Raw genomic sequence first — 20,960 nt, forward strand, 5'->3', positions numbered from 1 at the left:
TCACCCCGCCGCGTTGATGAAGGGTGCGTGGGTGCAGGCAGGAGAGGAGACCCGAGCAGGGCTCCATCACGCCAGGGATGCACTGATCCTCACAGCATCCGTCCACAGGATTCAGCTAATAACGTCTTTTTCCTTCCTTACCAGCTGTGGTGATTTTGTCAGCATCACAAAGAGGATTGAGCCTGGTGCGCTGGGGAAAACCAGGCTCTGGGCTGGTTTGTCTTGCTGGGGTGGAATATAAACTGCCGTGGGTTCATGTCTTGAGTAAGTAGCCGAGCAGTGCCTGGAAACTCCAGGTGGGTGATGGACCGGACAAACGGGAATGGGATCAACTAACGACCTTTCTGGCCTGAGCCATCTGCTGGTCATCCAGAATTTGAACCCGCCACATTTCGAACCTGCTCGTCCCTCTCCCTGCGCGTACCCCTCGGTGTCCGTCTGTCCTGGCTGCGGCTGGGCTGGTTCACGTGGTCGCTGTCCCGGCTGCTTGTCCCAGAGGTGATGGATCCTCAGGGATACCTTGCACGATTAGCTGGTCCATACTCATTTGCTGAAAATAACTTCAGTTAAAACAAGTCCAACGGCTACTGTGAAGGATTTTAAAGAGATTTGCTCATTCTTAGAGGCCAGAAGCAGCCCGTTTACACTGGTCAAGGTAGAAATTTTTTATTATGAGATAGAGCTGTCCCACGGAGAGCTGGAGCTATGTATGCATCCCCGACGCAGCGTTTTCTGCGGTGGAAACAACCTGTCCTCTGCCACGGGAACAGCAGGCAGTAAGGGCTTGCCTCTGAGCAACAGAACTTGGTTCGAGTTTATAAGCGTAAGAGGCACGAAGATGTTTAGATAGCGTGATATCAAACAGCGAGACGGCCTCACTTATTTTATCATTCCATGAGTGTGTTCTCGACTGATTACGAACGAATTCCTTGCAAGTTAACAAGCTGAAAACATTTTTGTTGTTAAAGAGGGCCAAGTCAAACTCTACTGAAGAAATACATCTTGGATCTACGGCTAAGGAATTTTTCAGCTATTCCGACACGACGTTGCCCCATCAGCAAAGGCACAGAGCGCGGTGGGGAGCCCAGCCCCAGGACTGCAACCTGACATTGTCAGTAACCGTGGCGAAACTCCGCTGGCTTTGATTTATTCCCAGCTCACTGGGTAGGAAATAGTATCAGAACAGGGGTCGCAGCTATATCCATCAGTGATGCAGGACAGAGCTTAACAATAATCCTTTGGCTGACACGCCGATTTATATAATAAAGGGTGGGTCGGTTCCAGATTTTCCAGGAAACTGGTGTTAAACAAGCCTCTCTGAGGGCTCCAGACCTAAAGCTTGTAATGGCAAGGAACACTGAAATGGATCTTGTAACTGAACTATTTGTGGCATTATTATTTTTCGGATCCATTATTATGGATTCCCTTTTATTCCATTTTCACCTGGTAAAATAAATTAAGATGTAGCATTACCCAAACCACAGGCCACCAAAATAAAAGAAGGAAGTGACATTTAGAGCATTTTGGTTTCTTATGCTGTTGAAGGGGTCGCTGAAATTTAAACCAAAGTCACAGGCACAGATTTTCTCCCTTGAGAACATCTAGTGTAATCCTTCAGTTCAGCTGGCACTCGCCAGGATCATCTACAGCTGTATGAAAAATAGAGCCCAACCGAGCAGATGACATGGATGCCCAGCTCCATACGAGGAGATTTGCTGCCATCTTTTGGTAGACGCATGTTCCAGAAAGGAACTCTGAAAAATCAACTCTAGAGATACCAAACTCTGAAAAATTAACTCTGTACAGACACCCAGCTGCTTGTTCTTAGCCCACCTGCAGCATCCTCTCAGCCTCTGCTGCAGAGGCAGCCCGAGAAAATGAATCTCAACCAATGTCACCCCCAAGGAGACCCTGAGCCCCCCGAGCATGCCTGTGGAGCTGGGGGGGCTAAGTAGGGACAGAGGGCTTGGGGTTTTTTTTTCTTGGTCTTGCTGGTGAAGGGGAAAAGGCTCAGGCAGAGACTGCAGGGGTGAAAGCCCAGGAGGACGAATCTGAACACTGGAGAAAATCTGAAAAGTCAAAAGCAGGGTAAACAGCATGTGTGCAAGGTGGATTATCAAAATAACGTGGTGAGGGCTCGACTGCTGCCTCGTAACTGCTGCTGCAGGTGCTGGCCAAACGCTTCCCAGCGCCCACAGCAGAAGGGACATCCCAGGAACCGTCTGGCCCCCTCACCTCCATCAGCCCCTGCGACGGAACAGGCGGGCCGCGCAGACCAGCCCTGCGGCTGCGGTGAGGCCACACGCCGGCTGCGCTGGATCTCTGCCTGCGTCCTGCCCATGCCGCACAACCTTTGCGGTACAAAGATCTCCTGAGATGGAGAAAGGCTGTAGGGAACAGGCTGCAGTCCCAGCCCAGGGCACGCTCCGACAAGCCCCAAAGTGCAGGGCACGGGGGCAGGCACGGGCTGCTGCGAGCGGAGAGGCTGCCCAAAGCTGACACCTCACCCTGATTTCAACCCCGTGCTCTGGTTATGACACTCGCACTCGTGGGGTTGCCTCGGAAACTGGATCAACAAAATGACTACAGTTAAAAGTAACTCTCCAGGCTTTGAGGGAGTCCTCTCGTTTCCATGGGTTCCTATCCTGGTGGCAGATTGCACTTTATTTTAGTGTGGAGTTGGAATCAGGCACAACTACTTCAGCCTTTGCTGCCACAGCTGCATTTCCAAGGTCTGCAGGTGGCCACGCACAACCCTTTCCCCTCTACCACCCCATGAATGCCAAGAAAACCCCACACGCCACTTCAGTGACATGTTTCTCTTCAACATAAAGTCCCTTGCAAGGTTTATTTAGTTTGAACCCTGCTTCAAAGTTCATGAGTGTCCTGTGTGTGTGCTCCAGTCGTGTTTCTGAGCAGGATGACGCCGACCTCCACTCCCAGGGTGTGCTGGGGCATGCCCCAGTCGCCTGCTGTGGGTACAGCCCAGTGACAACCGTGGGAACGGTGCCTTTCCGGAGAAACGCTGCTGGGAAAGCAAAGACATGATCTCCCTGGGATGCTGGGGCCAGAGGGGTGACTATCAAGTCCACCAGCAGTTTCCTGGGTGGGATGATTCTCCTGTTTATCTTGCAGATGATGCTCTGAGCTCTCCAGGAGCCTCCAACAGTGAAGGACTGGTTTATATCTCATCCTGACCGCAGCACAGCTTCAGCTTCTGTTCTTCTCTGATAGCAGAGTGCTCCCTGCCTGACCTTCTGGCACTGGGAAAATTTTGTTCTGGCCTCAACCCCAGCTTCCCCGTAAGCCGTGAGGGCTGACTCATCTGTCTGAGTGGGAGTTACGAAAGCTGTAAAGCTCCCTAATTCACCGGAGCATCTCTGTGCCCCGCGGCCGGTCCCCGCCTGGGGAGGCTTGCTGCCTCGCTGACGCACAGCCCTGCAACAGCTCCTTCGGACACTCACCACCGCACACGGCTTCACCCGCTCAAAAACTCCCTCCTAAACGCTCCCTGCTTCCTCTTTCACCGTTCTCGGCTCAACAAGAATATCGGGAATGGGAATTTTAAATAGGTGGGGAGTTAGGATTTAGTTAATTCTAGGTAATTTTAATTTAGCTGATTATCACAGAGTCACAGAATGGCTTGGGTGGGAAGGGACCATTAAGGCCCATCCAGTCCAACCCCCCACAAGAAGCAGGGACATCTCCAACCGGATCAGGTTGCTCAGAGCCCCGGCCAACCTGGCCTGGAATGTTTCCAGGGATGGGGCATCCACCACCTCTCTGGGCAACCTGGGCCAGCACCTCCACACTCACAGGGAAGAATTTCTTCCTTTTATCTCATCTAAACCTGCCCTCTGCCAGTTTAAAGCCACTGCCCCTTTTCCTGTCACTGCCCTTGTCAAAAGTCCCTCCCCAGCTTTCCTGCAGCCCCCTTTAGGCACTGGAAGGCTGCTCTAAGGTCTCCCCACAGCCTCCTCTTCTCCAAACTGAACAGCCCAACTCTCTCAGCCAGGACAGGTGCTCCAGCCCTCATCGACCCCAATTAACCGGGGAGCTTCCACCAGACCTGGGGCTACCGGTACCCAGGTGCCCCGGAGGCCGCAGACGCTCTGGGTCTCTCCGGGACTGTAACCGGCTGCGCGGGTACCGCCTGGGCCCGGTGGGGTCCCGCTGCTTCCCGGGGAGCGGCTCCCGCGGGCCGGTACGGCGGTAAGGCCCGCCCCGCCCCGCCGCCCGCTCCTCCCCTCCCGGGCCCGCCCGCCATCACGCAGCCGCCGCAGAGGCCGGGGAGGCGCCGGGCAGGGGCAGCCGGTGGAGGCCGAGGCGGGAGCGGGAGCGCGGCGCGGGCTGCGGCCGCCGCGGCGGGGCCAGGTAGGGCGGGGACGGGGTGGGGGGGGTTCTCAGGCCGCGGAGAGTCCGGTCACGAGTGGGGACGGGGAAAATCGGCAGCGACCCGGGAGGGATTTTTGCCATCCCCCGTCGGCGTGGGGATAAACGGTTTGTGAACGCTGGGGCGGTGGGGAGTGGAGGCCTGCCGCCGAGGGGAGGGTGGGCTCGGCCAGGCGGGAGGCGGCGGGTGCTGCCGTGCCGCGGGCGAGGCCGGGCGCTGGGCCCCGCCGCCGGGATTTAGAGGTCGTTGGGGCGCGGGTTGCTCCACAAACGTTTCCGCAAGCGGGGATCCCTCCTCGAGGTGCCGGGGAGCAGAGGTGGCCGCAGCTGCCCGCGTTGAGCAGGGTTTAGCGCTGACATCCCTTCCACCTCGCCCATCCGCGCCCCTGGGATCTTCTGTGCAGGTTGGCGATTTCATCCTGACGCACACCAAAAACCCAGACCCCACCCCAAGCAGGCAAACCGATTCTCGTTTCATTTTATTCCGCTTGTTCTCAAAATGTAGGGGTTTTTTTTCCATAGGGGGAATAATGTCAGTTTAATGTCATTTTCTCCCCTCTCAAACCAAGCAGGGAGCAGCCGCAGCGCTGCAATTGCCTCCGTTCTGCCTCGTCACAGCCCTCGCCGGGAACAGCTCTTGCTGGAGGGTGATCGGCTCATTCAGTCTTTCGGCATTTCTAAAAAGGAAAAAAAAAAAAAAAAAAAAGTAACGAAATTTTCTGAAAGCAAAGCGGAGCTGACTCATCCTCACTGACCAACGCAGGGTTGTGTCTCTAGGGAATATTTATAGCAATGCCAGCCAAAACAGATCCCATCTCGTTTCTCAGGCGGTCTGCCGAGGATCAGAGGTTTGTTCTGGTCGGTGCAGTGGGTGGTTGAATAATCACCTGTCTCATGAAATTGAATCAATGAAATTTTGTCAGAATTCCTTCAAAAAAGGGCTTTTGCACTGCAGAAAAGATATTGCAGAATAATCCCTCCCCTCAGCACTCTCCATTCAAGGTTTACGCTGATCCACAGCCTGCATCTCTTCATCCTGCCCACTTTTCGGCTGGTGCAGGGGGTGTGATGGCGTGTGGGACATCGCTGGCGGTTGCCATAGCAGCGAGAGGGATGTCCCCAGCCCTGTCTCTCTGCGGGATGCAGTCAGGAAGCACAGCGCAAGCCCTCCTGGGTTTGGCATCTGCTGCAGGTAGAGCAAAAACCCATCCACCAGCTCCGTAGCCTGAGCTCCGGTGTGATGGATGCTCTTCATCAGTGTCAGAGTAGCAAGCTGTTCGATTGTGCTGGAAGACAAATCGCTGTTTTAGTCGGTCACCCCCATCGATCTGGCGCTGGGTGCTCCCGCAGCGGGGCCGGGAGCGAGGGACGTGGGCCTTCTTGAGCGCTGTGCCAGGGCGTGGGCCGGCCCTGCCCCGTGCCGGTGCCACAGGGTGGGACAGCAGTGCCGCTCATCTCCTGCGCTGCAGATATTTGACAGGAACAGATAGTGAACCTGAATGTTTAATTTAACGTGCAGGGTATGTGGTTATTTCTTCTTCCCTTGCAAGTTTTAGTAACTGCAGTAGCTGCAGCAGGCTGCAATATCCCCCAACTTTGTTTAATTGGTACTTATAGGTGATTGATAGTTTAATAAGAGGTTGCTGTGAAACAGCGTCATTCTTAATTTCTACCCATACAATTAAGAGCAAGCTCTTTCTTTAATTCCATAAATATTAGTATAGACTAAATAATAATATTTACATTTGCTTTTAAGGCATTTATCTCTATGCTCCTGTGTTTATTGGGCTAGAGAGATAACGCTGAAACCAATCCTCATAAACGGAATCTGCTCCATCATGCGTGTGGTTCAAAAGCAAAGCTGCGGTGGGAGGGCTGGGATCCTGCGAGCGTCGGAGGGACGCTAGTACCTGCATGAAAGACATTGTGGAGTCCAGAGTCTTAGATTTTGAGTCATAATGGTGCATGGATTATACGACGTCGGCACCGTAGCAAGTTGGGGCAAAAGGTGTTGTTAGGTATTGTGTGCCGTAATGCTGAGCATTTACTAACGGCGTGCTTATACTGGCTTCCCAAAGGACCTGTGAGTGTGCCCAACCTGGTGTCTGCCCTCAGTGGGACTACTCATGTATTTACGGGTAAGCGGGTTTTTAAACCTCTGCACAGTCAGGCTTCTGAACCTGACTGAAAGCAGACTGTGTCGTGACTCGAATGGATTTGGGATCTGGATGATAAAACCCAAACTGTGGAGCCAGCACCGTGCTCACCTGGCAGCCTGGGTTGGCGGGCGGTGGGACAGGGACACCGATGCCGTGCGGAGCTGGTGACGCCGTGGCACGCGGAGAGCCCTGGGCGCTGCTCTGCCTGAGAGCAAACGCGCCATCCTTTGTGGTCTGTTTATTGACACAACACCTGTTGGTTGGGAAGTGACACTGCACGGGCTGGGGGTCCAGAAAGGCGCTTCAAAGTTGCTTCATACCAAGGAGTAACTTCTCCTTTAATGGAGGAGATGAATGAGAAATAAATTATCAGGTTTTTGGATCTTGAGGCGAGAGCCCCTTGTGCTTCTTTCCCCGTGCAGGCAGACTGAACCTGGTGTAATAACCTGCTGCTGTCTGTCCCTCCCAGCTCACACACCGACGGGACGTGTCCCCGGCAGCTCTGCAGTTGTCATCTTTTCAGGGGTATCGCTTGTGGGGATGGAGAGCTTAAATGTTTGGAACTACTGTTACCATCAAGAAATGTTACACGAGTTCAAATTTATTAGGAAACGTGTGCCTAGAGTAAGGTTAAATCCAACCTTTTTATTTTTTTACCCTTGAATCTGACAGACTCCCATTGTTCTGATGGGAATTTTATTCTTATCATGGATTTTATTATTATCTTAAATTTTTTAGATTGCTTCTTCCTCTCATGTAAATATCATAAAGTTTCCCTACACAGTCTTATCAGCTTTAACTTGGGCATGTAAGAGAGTTATCAAGCAGAGAGGAGTTTTCCTTTAGTTGTAGCCAGTCCTTACACTTGCCAAGGGCACCCCGGGGGTTTGCTGCCTGTTGGCCTGATTTTCATTTAATTGCCCAGAGCTGCGTCGTAGAGTTAAAACTCTGCCATCTGTGACGCTGGAAAATACTCAAATTCGGCCTGCTGGAAGTGCTTTGTCTTTAATGAAACCTTTGCTAGGGCTGGCTCTTGGGTCCTGCAGCTCCGGAGGAAGCTTCCTATTTTCTCCCTGCGGCAGTTATAAATCAGGAGGGTTTCCTGAGGAGGTTTCATGGAGGTGATGCTCACAGCAGTGCTTGGAGCTAACTCCTCAGTTCAGGTTTTCTTCAGTCGTGACTTGCAGTACATTATTTCCTACCCAAGAAAATAAAATATTTTCCTACTTAGAACACGTTACATGTATTCTGCTTGGTCTGCTTTGTGCGGGAGCTGGGGTACGTAGTCACTCGGAGCTATTTGCACAGTTGGACAAGGATAAAAGCAATGAATTCGTTTCAGCCCTAACCTAATCTGAGTTAATGTGCTGGGATCCCACTGGTGAAAAGCAAGGGCACTCGGCCACGGCCATTCCTTGATCCTTTAAGAGTTTGAATCCTTGTTAAGCATGCTTGTCTTACAACTGCGCTCGCACAGGATGTAATCAGTTTTGTTTTCCATCTGTTAAACAAGAGGCTTCTGATTAGGCAGTGCAAACAAAAATAATTATTTTTGTTCTTGCTCACGACAGCAAGGTTAACTGCCACGTCCCGAGCTCCTAGCGTTCTCCGCACTTAGCAATTTTAAACACCTTGCTCTGTGTGCGTTACATGATTTGCCTTACAACCGGCAGGGATTTATCTTTCAGTATTGTCCCTTAATTACAGTAATTGCCTAAGTGGAAATCTCAATGTCTCCCAGCAGAGCAGCCTGTCACAGGTCATCACCCGACCAGCCCGGCCGCAGCAGGTGGAGATACGCAGACATTGGTGGGAGCAAAACTTGGCTTCACGGGCTTGGATAAGGGAAAAACGTAACCTACAAAATCCAAACCAAAAGTATAAAACATTCAGTTTTCAAGAAAATATTTTGATTTTATGAAGTGACTCAAAGGGGCTGTTGGTAAATATATCTGGTAGGTTCCAAAGTGCAGCTGGCAGAGCAGTGCGTTGTCTTTCAGAGCAATGCTTGTTAGATTTTCAAATGTAGGGATTTTAAACATTTTTAATTTTTGATGATGCTAAATGGAAATACCCGTCAGAGGGTTCTGGTGAGACTGGGCTGCTCTGGCAGGGAAGGAGCGTTTCCTGAACACATAGAACCTGCAGCAAATCCTCCCGTCGCTCTCTCGAGTGCTGCCTTAGCTGTGACGTGAAGGTGTGATCTCCAAGCAGGGCATCGCGTCGTACTCTGCTCTAAGTGACTGTAATGAGGAGCAGAGGAATTACTTAAAGAAATAGGCTTGGGTTTTGGTTTTTTTTTTTTGGTATGTGGAGGGAGTTTGTGTTTGGGGTTTTTTTGTGTTTGTAGGTTTTTGGTTTTGTTTTTGTTTTTTTTAAAGGCTGGTGCTGTGTTTCCAGAACCACATCTGATCAAATGGTTTCCCCTGTAGAGAGTGGCGTTTACAAACGTTAAATCCCAGTTGTCATATTTGCACAACAACTGAAGAGAGACATTTAGGTCTAAGATAAGCAGCTGAAAATGCTTTGGCATATGGAATACTGTTTTTTTGGTTTTTTTTTTTTTTTGTTGTTGTTTTTTTTTTTAATTTAACTGTTTAGCTGCTTACATAATTGAGGCTGCAACTTATTACTGACCTGTACCTGGAAAGAGATGACAGCGCTTCTTGATGCATCCAGGCACTCTCCCCAACTGAATCTACATCATAGTATGCGCCCTTGTATCCTACTTTATTTATGTTCTGACAAGACCATTTGCTTTTATTTAGCCACCAGATCTGTTTTGTTCCCTCTAGGATAGGGATTCTTCATTTACGCAACAGCAATACCCTGCTTTAACAGGTAACAGCTTGTTGGATGGAGCGCTTGAGGCGCTGAGTGGCTGCTGACACTCCCGATCTGATGTTCTCTGTGCCTGCCCAGAGAGCTGCAGCCAAGTCCACAGCCAGAAGGACGATTACGATCACCCCTCTTGTTCAGAGCTAGCTGTTTGGTTTGTGGTTGAAAGGAATAGTTATCTGCTAACGTTGAATAGTCTGGAATAAGGATTGGCAGGCAATTTTTTAAGCATTTGCATGCTTATGTAATAAGCTGCTTATTACTTTTGCATAACTAAAAAGTTCAGGAATACAGAATTTTAGTGCAACATCTGGTGTTGAGAGGACCAGCTTTGTAATTGTGATTTACCTCCTTTGCTTTTTTTAGAATTATGAGATCTTGTCCATAAAGACAGGTGTACACCATTTCAGATTGTTTGACTTTGCTTCCCCAGAACAAATTACTGTACTTGATAAGAAGATAGATCTGGTTGGTTTGTTCCTCTCGGGATTGTATTGTCTTCTCCATATATGATGACAGTTTTCTCAGTGGCAGAGAAAACGGGATGCATTAAGTTTCTTGCAGGAGGCCATTGAACTAAAAATGGTCAGGGCTTGCTGGAGATAGGACGTTGAGGACCTACATGGCAACGTGGGCATCCCCACCAAACCAAACCTGGTGGAGAAAGCTGCCCCTGCAGTGTCCACACAACCGGGCTGGTCTCTCGCTCCCAGCTTTGCAGAGAGCTCCAGTCTGCATTTGGCTGCTGAAGCGGGGTTGTGGGTACCCTCCTGACTGCCTGACTTCACAGCGTAGCATCCCTTCGGTCTTAGTATTTCTCAGCAAGCTCATTTATTTTCTTAGTTGATGAACAGGAAAAAAAAAAAACTTATCTTCTAGGTTTTGAATTAATAAAACTGTATATTTATTATATAAATAATAAAACTGTATATATACAGTATATATGTGTGTATATATACACAGGTATATATATGTATTTATAATAATACTGTATACACACACCCACACACACATATATATATATTTGATCTGCAATCTGTTTCTCATCCTCAGTGGTAAATGCATGGTAATTGCTTCTGGTGGCTAATGAGCAAAATCAAATCACGGTATTTGCTATAGCTCCTTTCTTCAGGCTGTATTTAATTAATTGATAGGTGGTGAATAGCAAATAAATCTGGCTGAAATATAAGGAAGAAGTTATTTATGCTGAGGGTGGTGAAGCACTGGCCCAGGTTGCCCAGAGAGGTGGTGGATGCCCCATCCCTGGAAACATTCCAGGCCAGGTTGGCCGGGGCTCTGAGCAACCTGATCTGGTTGGAGATGTCCCTGCTCCTTGAAGGGAGGTTGGACTGGGTGGGCTTTGAAGGTCCCTGCCAACCCAAACTCTTCTGTGATGATTCTGTGACATGAGCTTAAGGTTCTTGTTGCATAAATTAATTAAACAAGTTTCTGAACACTGTAATTTCCCTTTTTTTTTTTTTTTTTTTTTTCCCCCACAGAAAATGGCTGTTCCACCTGCTTATGCTGATCTGGGCAAAGCTGCCAGAGATGTTTTCACCAAGGGATATGGTAAATAAAGCCAAAATAAATGTGGTCTTTCACTGTGTACCTGGTTCCTGAAACTGTTAGGATTTTATTACTTTTCTCTGATAAATGTTCTGATAATTTCCATTAGAAGCCAGAGGATTTTCTGTCATAACTTCACACTGCCCTTGCTGTCTGGGAAGGAGGGCGACTTCCTTCTCTTTTGACAGAATTCTTCCTGTTCCGCACAGGACTGTTGTCTGTTTTGAAAGAAAGTTGTGTGTTGTAATTTGACTCTTTCCTTGGATCATGAATGGGATTATTGATGTCAGGAGTTTGCTTATGAACAGAATGCTGCTCAGTAGGAGTAAAGGCATTATTACCTCATTTGGTCCCAATTATGTTGCTGAGGTCAGCAGGATTAATGAGTCAAGTGCTATGTGAAGTGAGCGTGAGCTGCACAGTCTGCTTCATAAAAAACACATGGTTTGATAACTGTACTCTTGGTTTATTTTTTCATAATTCATAGATGATTTAGAAGGGAGTTTTAAGAAACAAATCAGAAATGCTTTTCAAATTAACATTTCTTTTTTTTTTTAATCATCTTCTAGGTTTTGGGCTAATAAAACTTGACTTGAAAACAAAATCTGAAAATGGACTGGTGAGTTTGGAAACACACTGAAATCCAAAACATTGCAATGTTCTTGTGTTTACTGTATATTTCTTTTTTTTAAAAGTAAATATATATCCCTTAATCTCCCCTTGCTGTTTTTCACATCTATTATAACCTTGTAAGCTACTTCACATTAATAATTTTTGTGTCGTATACGAGACTGTGCACAAATTAGAGTAGAAGGTACAGTGAAGGGCTCCTTTGCAGCCATGGTAATTGCTTACTGTGAGAGTTGTGTTGCTATTTGAGGGCATCCCCGTGGCCTGTGCGCGGAGGAAGTGTCAGTGCCTCCCTCCTGCCTCACTGGAGAGCAGAAATATGCTGGTTTCTAAATGTGCTGCACGCTCTTTTTCTTATCAGTCACTGAACAAATACAGTTGCGGTGTAACTGTGTGCTGGAGCTAATCTTTAGAATGTCTCTGTGAAGCATTTGCAGACTCGCATGCTGGTGCACAGACACACCTTGTACGGACTAGCGCCTTCAGGGTTGTCCACAAGCTGTCCCATATCCATTCCCTCAGCATGCAATGCTTTTTCTCCCTGACACTGAAATTTTTTGTGGGGCAAGAGTTTGTTGATATTAATGACTAGCAAACATGTTCTTAAATCTTCTGAGAACTCTGCAGTATTGAATAGTATCCCAGATTATAATGACTAATATGTTCTACAAGTATTTGCCTGCATGCAAATATGTATGTATTTGCAAATACATATATGTAATTTTTTTTTTCCTTTTAGGAATTTACAAGCTCAGGTTCAGCAAACTCAGAAACGAGCAAAGTTAGTGGTAGTTTGGAAACAAAATACAGATGGGTGGAATATGGATTGATGTTCACAGAAAAGTGGAACACCGACAACACACTAGGCACTGAGATTACTCTTGAAGATCAGGTAATTTTTGGCTCAAAAGATGCAATTTGCAAATTCACTGATGGCAGTCTCTAATTACAAATCCAACCAGTGAATTTTTTTTCTGTTCAGCTTGCACGTGGCCTGAAGCTGACGTTTGACTCCTCCTTCTCTCCTAACACTGGGTAAGAAGTGAGTAAGCTTAAGTGACAAAATAAGGCATTTTTTATTTTAGTTTTCCAGAATACTGTCTTGCTTCTTTACTCCTTCTGTCCTAAGATATCGAGACAGGTAATAACCAGCCTGTGTATGATGAAATCATGTACATCTGATTTAAATCTCAGTATTAACAATCCTCTTTTAATCCTAAGCTATAGCAAGCAAACTTTTAAATACAGTAACTTGAAAATTATAGTCAGAATTAGTGTGGGAAGAAAAAGGTTTTGTTTGTACTCCTGCTGCGTATTTCTGGCCATGTCAGAGGATGAGCTACTGTCTGAATAAAAGCACTAAACAAGTCAGCTGTAATGCAGAGCTTAACAAGCTCCGGGAGCCAGTTGGCCACAGCTCTAATAGGTTGACACAGTAATTGGGCTCTTCTCCCGAGCTGAATTTATCATCTGAATTCTTGCTGGCCGCAGCGTGCCTTGGTGGTGGATGAGTATTTCTGACACAGCGATTGGATGCCACGTTTTATGTGGGCCAGAGGGATTAAGCAGCAGCTGTAGGTCTAATGTTGGTTTATTTTTTTTTTTTTTCCCTGATTATCTTTTTGCAGGCAGTGCTGCCAGTGAGTCAAAATATTCTGCACAATAGCTTCCCAGAGCAGCGCGCTGCACTGCCGGCTGCCGGGGTTAAAGTCCCAGTGGAGGTTTCACCCTGCCTTCTAGATTGTGTGCTGCACTGTAAACTGCTTCCAGTCCATTCCCAATTCTACATCAACTAGATATTTTTGTATTTGCTAGCCAGAATAATATCTAGTGTTTGTTGATAATTATTTAATTCACAGACACTATAGTATCTGAGTTGTAACAATTACCTTGTGGGAGGACTGTTATAATTGGAATAAACAGAGTGAGATTCAGTCCTGGCGTGACCTGGTTTAGGTTGATAGGGATGCATCACGTCTGAATATGAGACACCTTCTCCCCCTTCCTTAATATTTACTGGCTGGGATGAGTCTTTCAACAGGAAAGTCATTTTTAGGAGGGGCTCATGTTAGCTTGGCTCTGTCCCTGTTGACATTGGTGGGAGAGGTACTGTTGACTTTTACAGACGTTGAAGATGAGCTAATGCTGAGTACTTCTGTCATTCTTGCTTTTTATCTCTGGTTTTGCAAAACACAATGAATTCGTGACTCCAAAATAATAATAATAAAAAAGAGAGCAACCTCTGTATGGGTCTGATACAGCATTGAAGTGGTTCTTGGAGACTGTTTTTGCCACCTGAAGTGGAAGGTTGATTTGAAATTTCAAATTAGCCTGAATTTTCCGGAAAGAGCTCAGTAAAAGATTTGTTCAAAGACAGGAGACACTTCTAAGGTAAAAAGAAAAGAAGAAAATCTTAAGTAAGAGTAGCTGAATATGTGAGATGTAACTTTCCTGCCATGTGAGAATCTGCACCGTTGATGTAAACCAACCTAAGGATGCATGAGAAAACACTGTTCTGGCCAGTGTACAAAAAGAAACAAGTGACTCACGAAAGTTTATTTCTGCATTAACGCGGTAGGCTTTCTAATGGCTGTAACCATTAAACTTCATAAAGCATCCTAAGGAGAAAACAGGGTGTCAGAGCCACTGAAGAAGCCTCCTTCCTCAGCAGCGGAGACTTCCCTCAGCATGCTGGAGGCAAAGCAGTGATTTCTTGATGTCTGTCACAGTACATGAAATTACCCAGTTCACTAGGTTCTTCTAAAAATAATTTGTTTGGGACAGGCCAACTACTATTGTCTTCATGTGGCCAACCTGTAAACTGCTACAGTTTCCATTCCTTCCCTGTCTCTCCCAAACTTCCCAAAGCATCAGATCAGGTGGAGATGAGGATTTGTTTTTATCACCTCCGGTCTGGCTTACTGTGCTGCTGCTTTTCAGAACACAGCCCAGAAGTGCTTAGTGGGGAGCCACACTGTGTTTTATTGCTTGATTTCAAACAATTCACTGTAGCTGAAGTAGGGTTTTGCAGACGTGGAAGGTAAGAAGGTGACATACCAGGTGGCTCTCCAGGTACGTATACTTTGTCTTCAAGAACTATTACACAGACTTAAAGTAACTGATTTGATTGAGTTGCTACCTACGAGCGTACCTTTTCAAAGAGATGAGGTTCTTTCTTTTCTCTTTAGGAAGAAGAGCGCTAAAGTTAAGACAGGGTACAAAAGGGAACACATCAACATTGGCTGCGACATGGATTTTGATATTGCTGGTCCTTCGATACGCGGAGCCCTGGTGGTTGGCTACGAGGGGTGGCTGGCAGGTTACCAAATGACTTTTGAGACAACGAAGTCCAGAGTAACCCAGAGCAACTTTGCTGTTGGCTATAAGACTGATGAATTCCAGCTTCATACTAATGTGTAAGTATTTGCAGATGGGCATTACAATGGAATTTGAAAGGATTTTGCTGCTCACTGGAACAATGAAAGGGATGGAGTTTCAGCAGTGGTGAAAGAGGGAATGGTGGATTTGAAATTACTTCTCCAGACAAGATGGCAAGCTGCATTTTCTAGCTGCATTAGCTTTTCTTTGAATTACGTGGGTGAAGGAGTACATGATGGAAGGAACTGGAACTCAGGGAGCACCCAAGCATCCAGCGTTTCTCTTTCTAATAGATAAGGGTTATTAGAATCTATCAGTGGAATAATAAAACAAGTGGGTTATAAAAGTATTTTTCATGGAAGTTGAAATAAAAGCAATGCCTTCCTTTTGCACATGTCAAAATCAAACAAAATGGTGGTTTGATCTTTAGATGAAAGAGTTAATCAGAGGATGAACAGGAACAGAGAAAAGGGAATGAATGGAAGAGATACGGACTGTGTTTGGTAGAGATACGGACTGTGTTTGTTTCAGTGGTGGAAGGGATATGGTGTAAAAGTTTGGTTTAGTATTGTAACTCCTCATAATCTATTTTTTAAGTGCATGAGCAGTGGGAAACCAGGACCAAATTCCATGAAAACTTTAGTTTCTCTGTCTCCTGTTCCTCTTAAAAAAGCAATTTATGCCTTTGGGGAAGAGAGGTTTTTAAGATCAGGCAATCCCTAATCCATTCCCCTGCCCGCCCTTTCCATTCCTGTGGGTAATTGGATATTTTGCATGGAGCAGAGGTATTGCAGGCTGTTCCCATTTGGGGGCTGAACAACTGTTCTGCTTTCCTGGGGCTGCTTCTTCAAAGGCCTTCTGTTCTGTTTCATGCTGTTTTGCAGAGATCTGGTTTAGGAAGCTCAAACTGCCTCACAGAACAACTGAACCTTCACAACCCAGAAATATGTTTGAAGGATTGCCAAAGCACAAAAATGTGGGCAGAAAACTTTCATCAAAACAATATGTGGGGTCTCCCTCCGCTTAGGAGTTACTCCTTCAAGCACAATGACTTTCAACTTTGATATACTATAGCAGTTCAAAACATTGTATTATTGGCTTTTGCTATAAAATGTTGTAATTATTATTACTTTTAATTAAAGCAACAGCAGAAAATAACTTTGTAACAGCAGCAGGAGCTCAGATCTTACTGTACTGTGTCTTGGATTCCTGAGGGTCTGTTTCTGAGGTTGCTGTTACTGTATGTGGATGATAAATCATCTTCAGGAGGATGCCTAGTTGGTTTAATATTTATACTCTACCAATTGACAGGCCAAACCATAAACGTGATATGAATAGCAATCTTATTTATTGATATTAATAGGTTAGTTAGGTATTTGATGTGTTTCAGGTTTGAAACGTGTCAGGAGTTTTTATATAATCCCAGAAACAGTTGTGCGTAGAACTCCCCATCACTAGCCTGCTCTGTTGTTATTTCTGGACAGTTCAGTGTTTCACAGGGATGCTCTGGCAGAGCTGATAATTTAATTACGCAGGGCTTGAAGCATCGTCTTTTGTTCCTGGCATTACACAGACTAGCTGGGGATTTTAGCAAGATCCTGTCCTTAGTGGTGCCTTAATATATTAATTTTCATAGGGGGGATAAAGTGCTATTATTACTCAAAGGAGGTTTGATTTTTAAATTATGATTTTTTTTTTAATAACAATAATGAAAAGGAGGTAGGGCTGGATAATTTCTAGTTTTAAATATGACTTTCCTCATTTTTTAAAGCATAGCTCAGACCGCCCCCCCATAATGTTGCAGGTCAAGACAGAGCTGTGTGGGAACCTTGCACAAAATCTGCCTGTGTAACCAGCTTTCCTCACTCCTTTTTAATCCCTCCTTTTCTTGAGAGCCAAGCACATGCAGTTATGTGTGAGCTTCAGTCTTATCTGAAGTAAGTATTGTAGTGTTTTTCTGGAAGAATTGCTCTGACAATTTAAAAGGCTGCTGCTATTGCTTGAACTTTTAAATAGGTGTATCACTTCTGTTTGTGTGACTGTTATGAACTGAGGAACTAAGGTCAAAGGGGTAAAAGTGGAGCGATTCTAAATCTGCCCCTACTTTTAGGGTTTGGAATATTCTAATAATTGGAACCAGGTTATTTCATAGTTTAGAAATAATCATTATTTTTTTTATTTGTAGAGATCTTCCCTGTGGTTTAAAGCCTATTTTGTGCAGTATGTTTGTATCCTTTTAAGGAAATGAGTGAAAATGGAAATTCAGATGCTCCCTGTTTTACAAGGAGTGTAAGGCTTTTAGAAGTCTTTTGCTCTTGTTTTTATGATCTGCATGCTCTTAGCGTTTTGCATTTTATTTACCACACTTTATTCCTTGTGTGATATTGGTGTCAGCAGCAAATGGAAGTTGTGCGACTCGGTAGCAGGGGTGGAAAGCCGTCATCGTTCAGCTGTTGGCCGATCCTCTCTGCAAAGTAAAATTAGTTTAATTTGAGTTTCTAGTACAGGGACATATATAGTACGGCTGTACCATAAGGACTATTGCAAATAGTATTCATTTGCGAAAGCTGATAAACTTGGACATTAAATTGGCAGTTTTGCTTCTGAACAGTTCATCTGTGTTGGGAAAAGCACGCTGACGGGGCAGCGTTAGGATGGCTGCTCAGGCTCGGTGACTGGGGTACAGCCCTTTTGGGGCACTAGGGAGATGTATGCCTGCGAAAATAATTACTTCAGAGATATGCAGAGAAGAAGAAATCTCTTTACTACAAAGACCTCCCATCTAGAGAGAAGAGAAAATTGGAAGCTGTCATCATTAGTCTTATTTTTTTATGGTTTGTCAGGGCTTTTTTTTCAGTTTCATAAATTGTTTGTTGAAATACAGTAACCATCAATGAATTCAAGCATTTAAAAACAGTTTCATAACCAATCTGGCCTGACGTCTCTATCTTAGCTGTAACAGGATGTTAAATGAGGTGTAAGGGAATGCTCTGCAAATACAGCTCTTGCTGGGGAAAAAAAAAAAAAGATGATTGTTTTGGGGTGCAGTTTAAAACTGGATTAATGCATTCCTTTTAGGAATGATGGAACGGAATTTGGAGGCTCCATTTACCAGAAGGTGAACGATAAACTGGAAACTGCTGTGAATCTTGCTTGGACAGCCGGTAACAGCAACACTCGCTTTGGAATCGCAGCCAAGTATCAGATTGACCCAGATGCCTCTTTTTCTGTGAGTCCTATGCGTGTGTATTTATAAGCATTTGGAAACAGGCCGTTGAAAGGGAAATGGGAAGCAACCTTTACATCAGTAAAGTACGGTTTTGATGCAGTTCTGTGGTGTATAGTTGGCACATAAATCTATTTCTCTTGGTTTTGGCAGCATGAGAGCACAACTATTGGATTTTCCTTAGAAGTGACACAGTGTTTTACGGTATTATTGACCACGGATTTGAGATTTTAGTTTGAAGAAAAATTAACTCTAGATTTTTTTTTTTATTTAAACGATGAAATCCTTTACCTGCTTAAAAGGTGGTGTTTAATTTTCAAGTAAGAAGGACTTTGAAGCAAGATACCAAATTATTTACATACGGTATTTTTTCCCTTTAAGGCTAAAGTGAACAACTCCAGTCTGATTGGATTAGGATACACGCAGACTTTAAAGCCAGGTAAGTCTATGCAGAAGAAATTCAGACATCAATAAGTGGTATTCTAGCTATGGGATATCAAAGAGGTTTTTGGCTCCTATTACCGAGTTTATTTTGCTTGAGAATGTGACTTTCTCAAGGACCCCTGGTCCAGGAAGAGGACAATCTTACTGCTGTGAAATTGGTTTTAATGTAGTCTAATAAATCTGCTGCCAGAGTACCAAGCAGATTGACATGAAATATTACAGTAGACAGGGCTTGGGCCTTTTCATACCTAGATGTTAAAGTGGTTTAGAAAGGTGGGTATGGATCAAGGTCCCAATTTTTCATAATACTGGACTCTAAAATTAGATCGATCAGTAGACCAGCAGCAGTGAACTGACTCAGAGCTTTAATTACTCGGAGTGATAAAAAGCAGAATCTATCACCGTGGTTTATTATAACTTTCATACTTCAGAAAGATTTCTCCTCTGTAAATTGTTATAAAATGCCCGGTCTTTACAAGGCTAGTCACCAAATCACCTTAACCTAGCTACCCAATAAATTAAAGCAGTAACACAGACACTGTACTTACTGAATGTAAAGCTCATTCTGAGTTTTTAACAGTTGGTCTTTTCTCTCACGTTTTTCTGTTTTGCAGGTATCAAACTGACATTGTCAGCTTTGTTGGATGGCAAGAATGTCAATGCAGGTGGCCACAAACTGGGTCTAGGATTGGAATTTGAAGCATAAGGAGTGATTCTGCAATCACTACTTTGAAAATACAGCATAGCTACCTTCAGAATATAGTGTACCTTTCAATGTTTTATGTCTGGGATGCAAGTATTGCTAAGTATCAGTCCTGCTAGTCCTGGTTAAAGACAGCTAAGCTTTAAAAATGATCTTGTTAAAGAAATGGAGACAAAAGCATTAAAAAAAATTCCTATTTCCAGGCTTTTCTTTTTTTGAATGTTCTTGCCCATCACATCTGTCAGCTGCCACATGATAGGAAGTAGGAAGGTATTGATTACCTTTACTGATGTATTGACTGCACTAGGAATACGTTAATGTGGTATAAAAACTGAGACGTCAAGAATTGCAGAGCACTATATTGTACTGTTAATTCCGTAAGCAAAATGTTCCGACGCTTAAGGTTTCAGTTCACAATGGAATGTGCAAACTTGTCTTAAAAAGGGATTTTTAATTTTTTTTTTTTAGATAGACATTTCATGAATGGTTTGTCTTTTTTTTGGTTATCTTATACCTACAGCTGTCTCCAGAACGCTTTAGGTTGTCCACCTTGTGTAAGTTCGTTGTGGAGGAGGTTTGGTGTGACTCAGCCAGTACTACCTGTCCTGTGTTGTGGTTCCTTCCCCTTGCACTGACTGGAAAGCTTGTAAGACAGGGCCATAATCAGGGAGAGTCTTTGTAACTGCAGTCACATAGTTGCATCACTAAATTTAAAATGGACTTCTGTTTTATGACCACTTTTTTTTAGCAACTAAATGGGTACATTTTTAGAGAGTCTTCCATTTTGTGTGGAACTAGACCCCAAAATGCTGTACTTGACACTACTAAAAATGAATTAAAAACCCAAACCTGACTTGAATAAAATATTGAAATGTCATCTTTTACTTTGTCTTTATATTAATTGTGAAAACAATTTCATGCTACTTCTTGGCTCCAGAAGCAGACTGGCATATTAGTGCATATTTTCTACCACACAAACAGAAGATACTTTGTTGATTTAAGTTCCAGACATAGCCCTGTTCTTAGTGCTTGCTAAGCTCTGGCAACTGCATGTATGCACGGAGAAAACAAAATAATGTGACTTGTTTATCTTTCTTTCATTGCAGAATTCACTAAGTTGCATTACCTTTCTATAAACAAATAGGTGCGAGCAATGAACTGTTACCACTTGGTATAAACTTCAGTGGCTTTTCGTTAAAATTTTGGATTTTTTCACGTGTAAATCGACGTGGGTGGTGCGCAGACGGCAAGAAGCTGCGTTACGGGAGGAAGTGCCTGAAGAGGCAATGGCGTTCCAACATTGTGAAACAGCCTGCGAATTGTGCAATGCCCTCTTACCACAGGCTATTCCTGAGCATTTCCTAGTATGCCTTATCTCGGATATTCAACTTAACGCTCATGGGGGAAGTAGTTCTCTTCTAGATTTCACCATCTGCAACCAGCTCACAGTAACTTGGCAGATGCGCAAAATTAATTTACGTTCCTGTATGCTGTGTGCATGGCTCGTGTTCTACGTCCCCGTGAGCCTCTGGGCTCCTTGCTCTTGGTTTTCTCATGTTTGAGGCTCCTGTGGAGTTCTCCCATGATCAGCTTCAAGGCTTCTCTCAGGGCTTGCATCACCGCG

At 44.9% G+C, this 20,960-nt stretch overlaps 1 protein-coding gene across 2 annotated transcripts; it reads left to right on the forward strand.

Moving 5' to 3' along the window:
- The first annotated feature begins 4,241 nt into the window (after window positions 1-4,241).
- Window positions 4,242-20,213, forward strand: VDAC1 (voltage dependent anion channel 1). 2 transcript variants are annotated; one of them, XM_086758733.1, is made up of 9 exons: window positions 4,242-4,374; window positions 10,889-10,958; window positions 11,525-11,574; window positions 12,325-12,477; window positions 12,568-12,620; window positions 14,774-15,001; window positions 18,042-18,192; window positions 18,571-18,628; window positions 19,248-20,213. In XM_086758733.1, the coding sequence occupies exons 2-9, from the start codon at window positions 10,892-10,894 to the stop codon at window positions 19,337-19,339; spliced, it is 852 nt and encodes a 283-aa protein (XP_086614859.1). In that variant the 5' UTR covers window positions 4,242-4,374; window positions 10,889-10,891; the 3' UTR covers window positions 19,340-20,213. The 2 variants fall into 2 exon arrangements, with proteins under 2 accessions (XP_086614859.1, XP_086614860.1); XM_086758734.1 differs by lacking the exon at window positions 4,242-4,374 and adding an exon at window positions 4,440-4,500.
- Window positions 20,214-20,960: the final 747 nt, after the last annotated feature.

This window comes from Chlamydotis macqueenii, chromosome 14 (assembly GCF_036417535.1).
Source record: "Chlamydotis macqueenii isolate bChlMac1 chromosome 14, bChlMac1.mat, whole genome shotgun sequence".
Lineage (NCBI taxonomy): Eukaryota > Metazoa > Chordata > Aves > Otidiformes > Otididae > Chlamydotis > Chlamydotis macqueenii.

Coding starts and splice junctions, on each gene's coding strand:
- VDAC1 (XM_086758733.1), top strand. CDS start 10,892: ATGGCTGTTCCACCTGCTTATGCTGATCTGGGCAAAGCTGCCAGAGAT. Junction 10,959..11,524: donor TGTTTTCACCAAGGGATATG/GTAAATAAAGCC, acceptor ATCATCTTCTAG/GTTTTGGGCTAATAAAACTT. Junction 18,629..19,247: donor CACGCAGACTTTAAAGCCAG/GTAAGTCTATGC, acceptor TCTGTTTTGCAG/GTATCAAACTGACATTGTCA.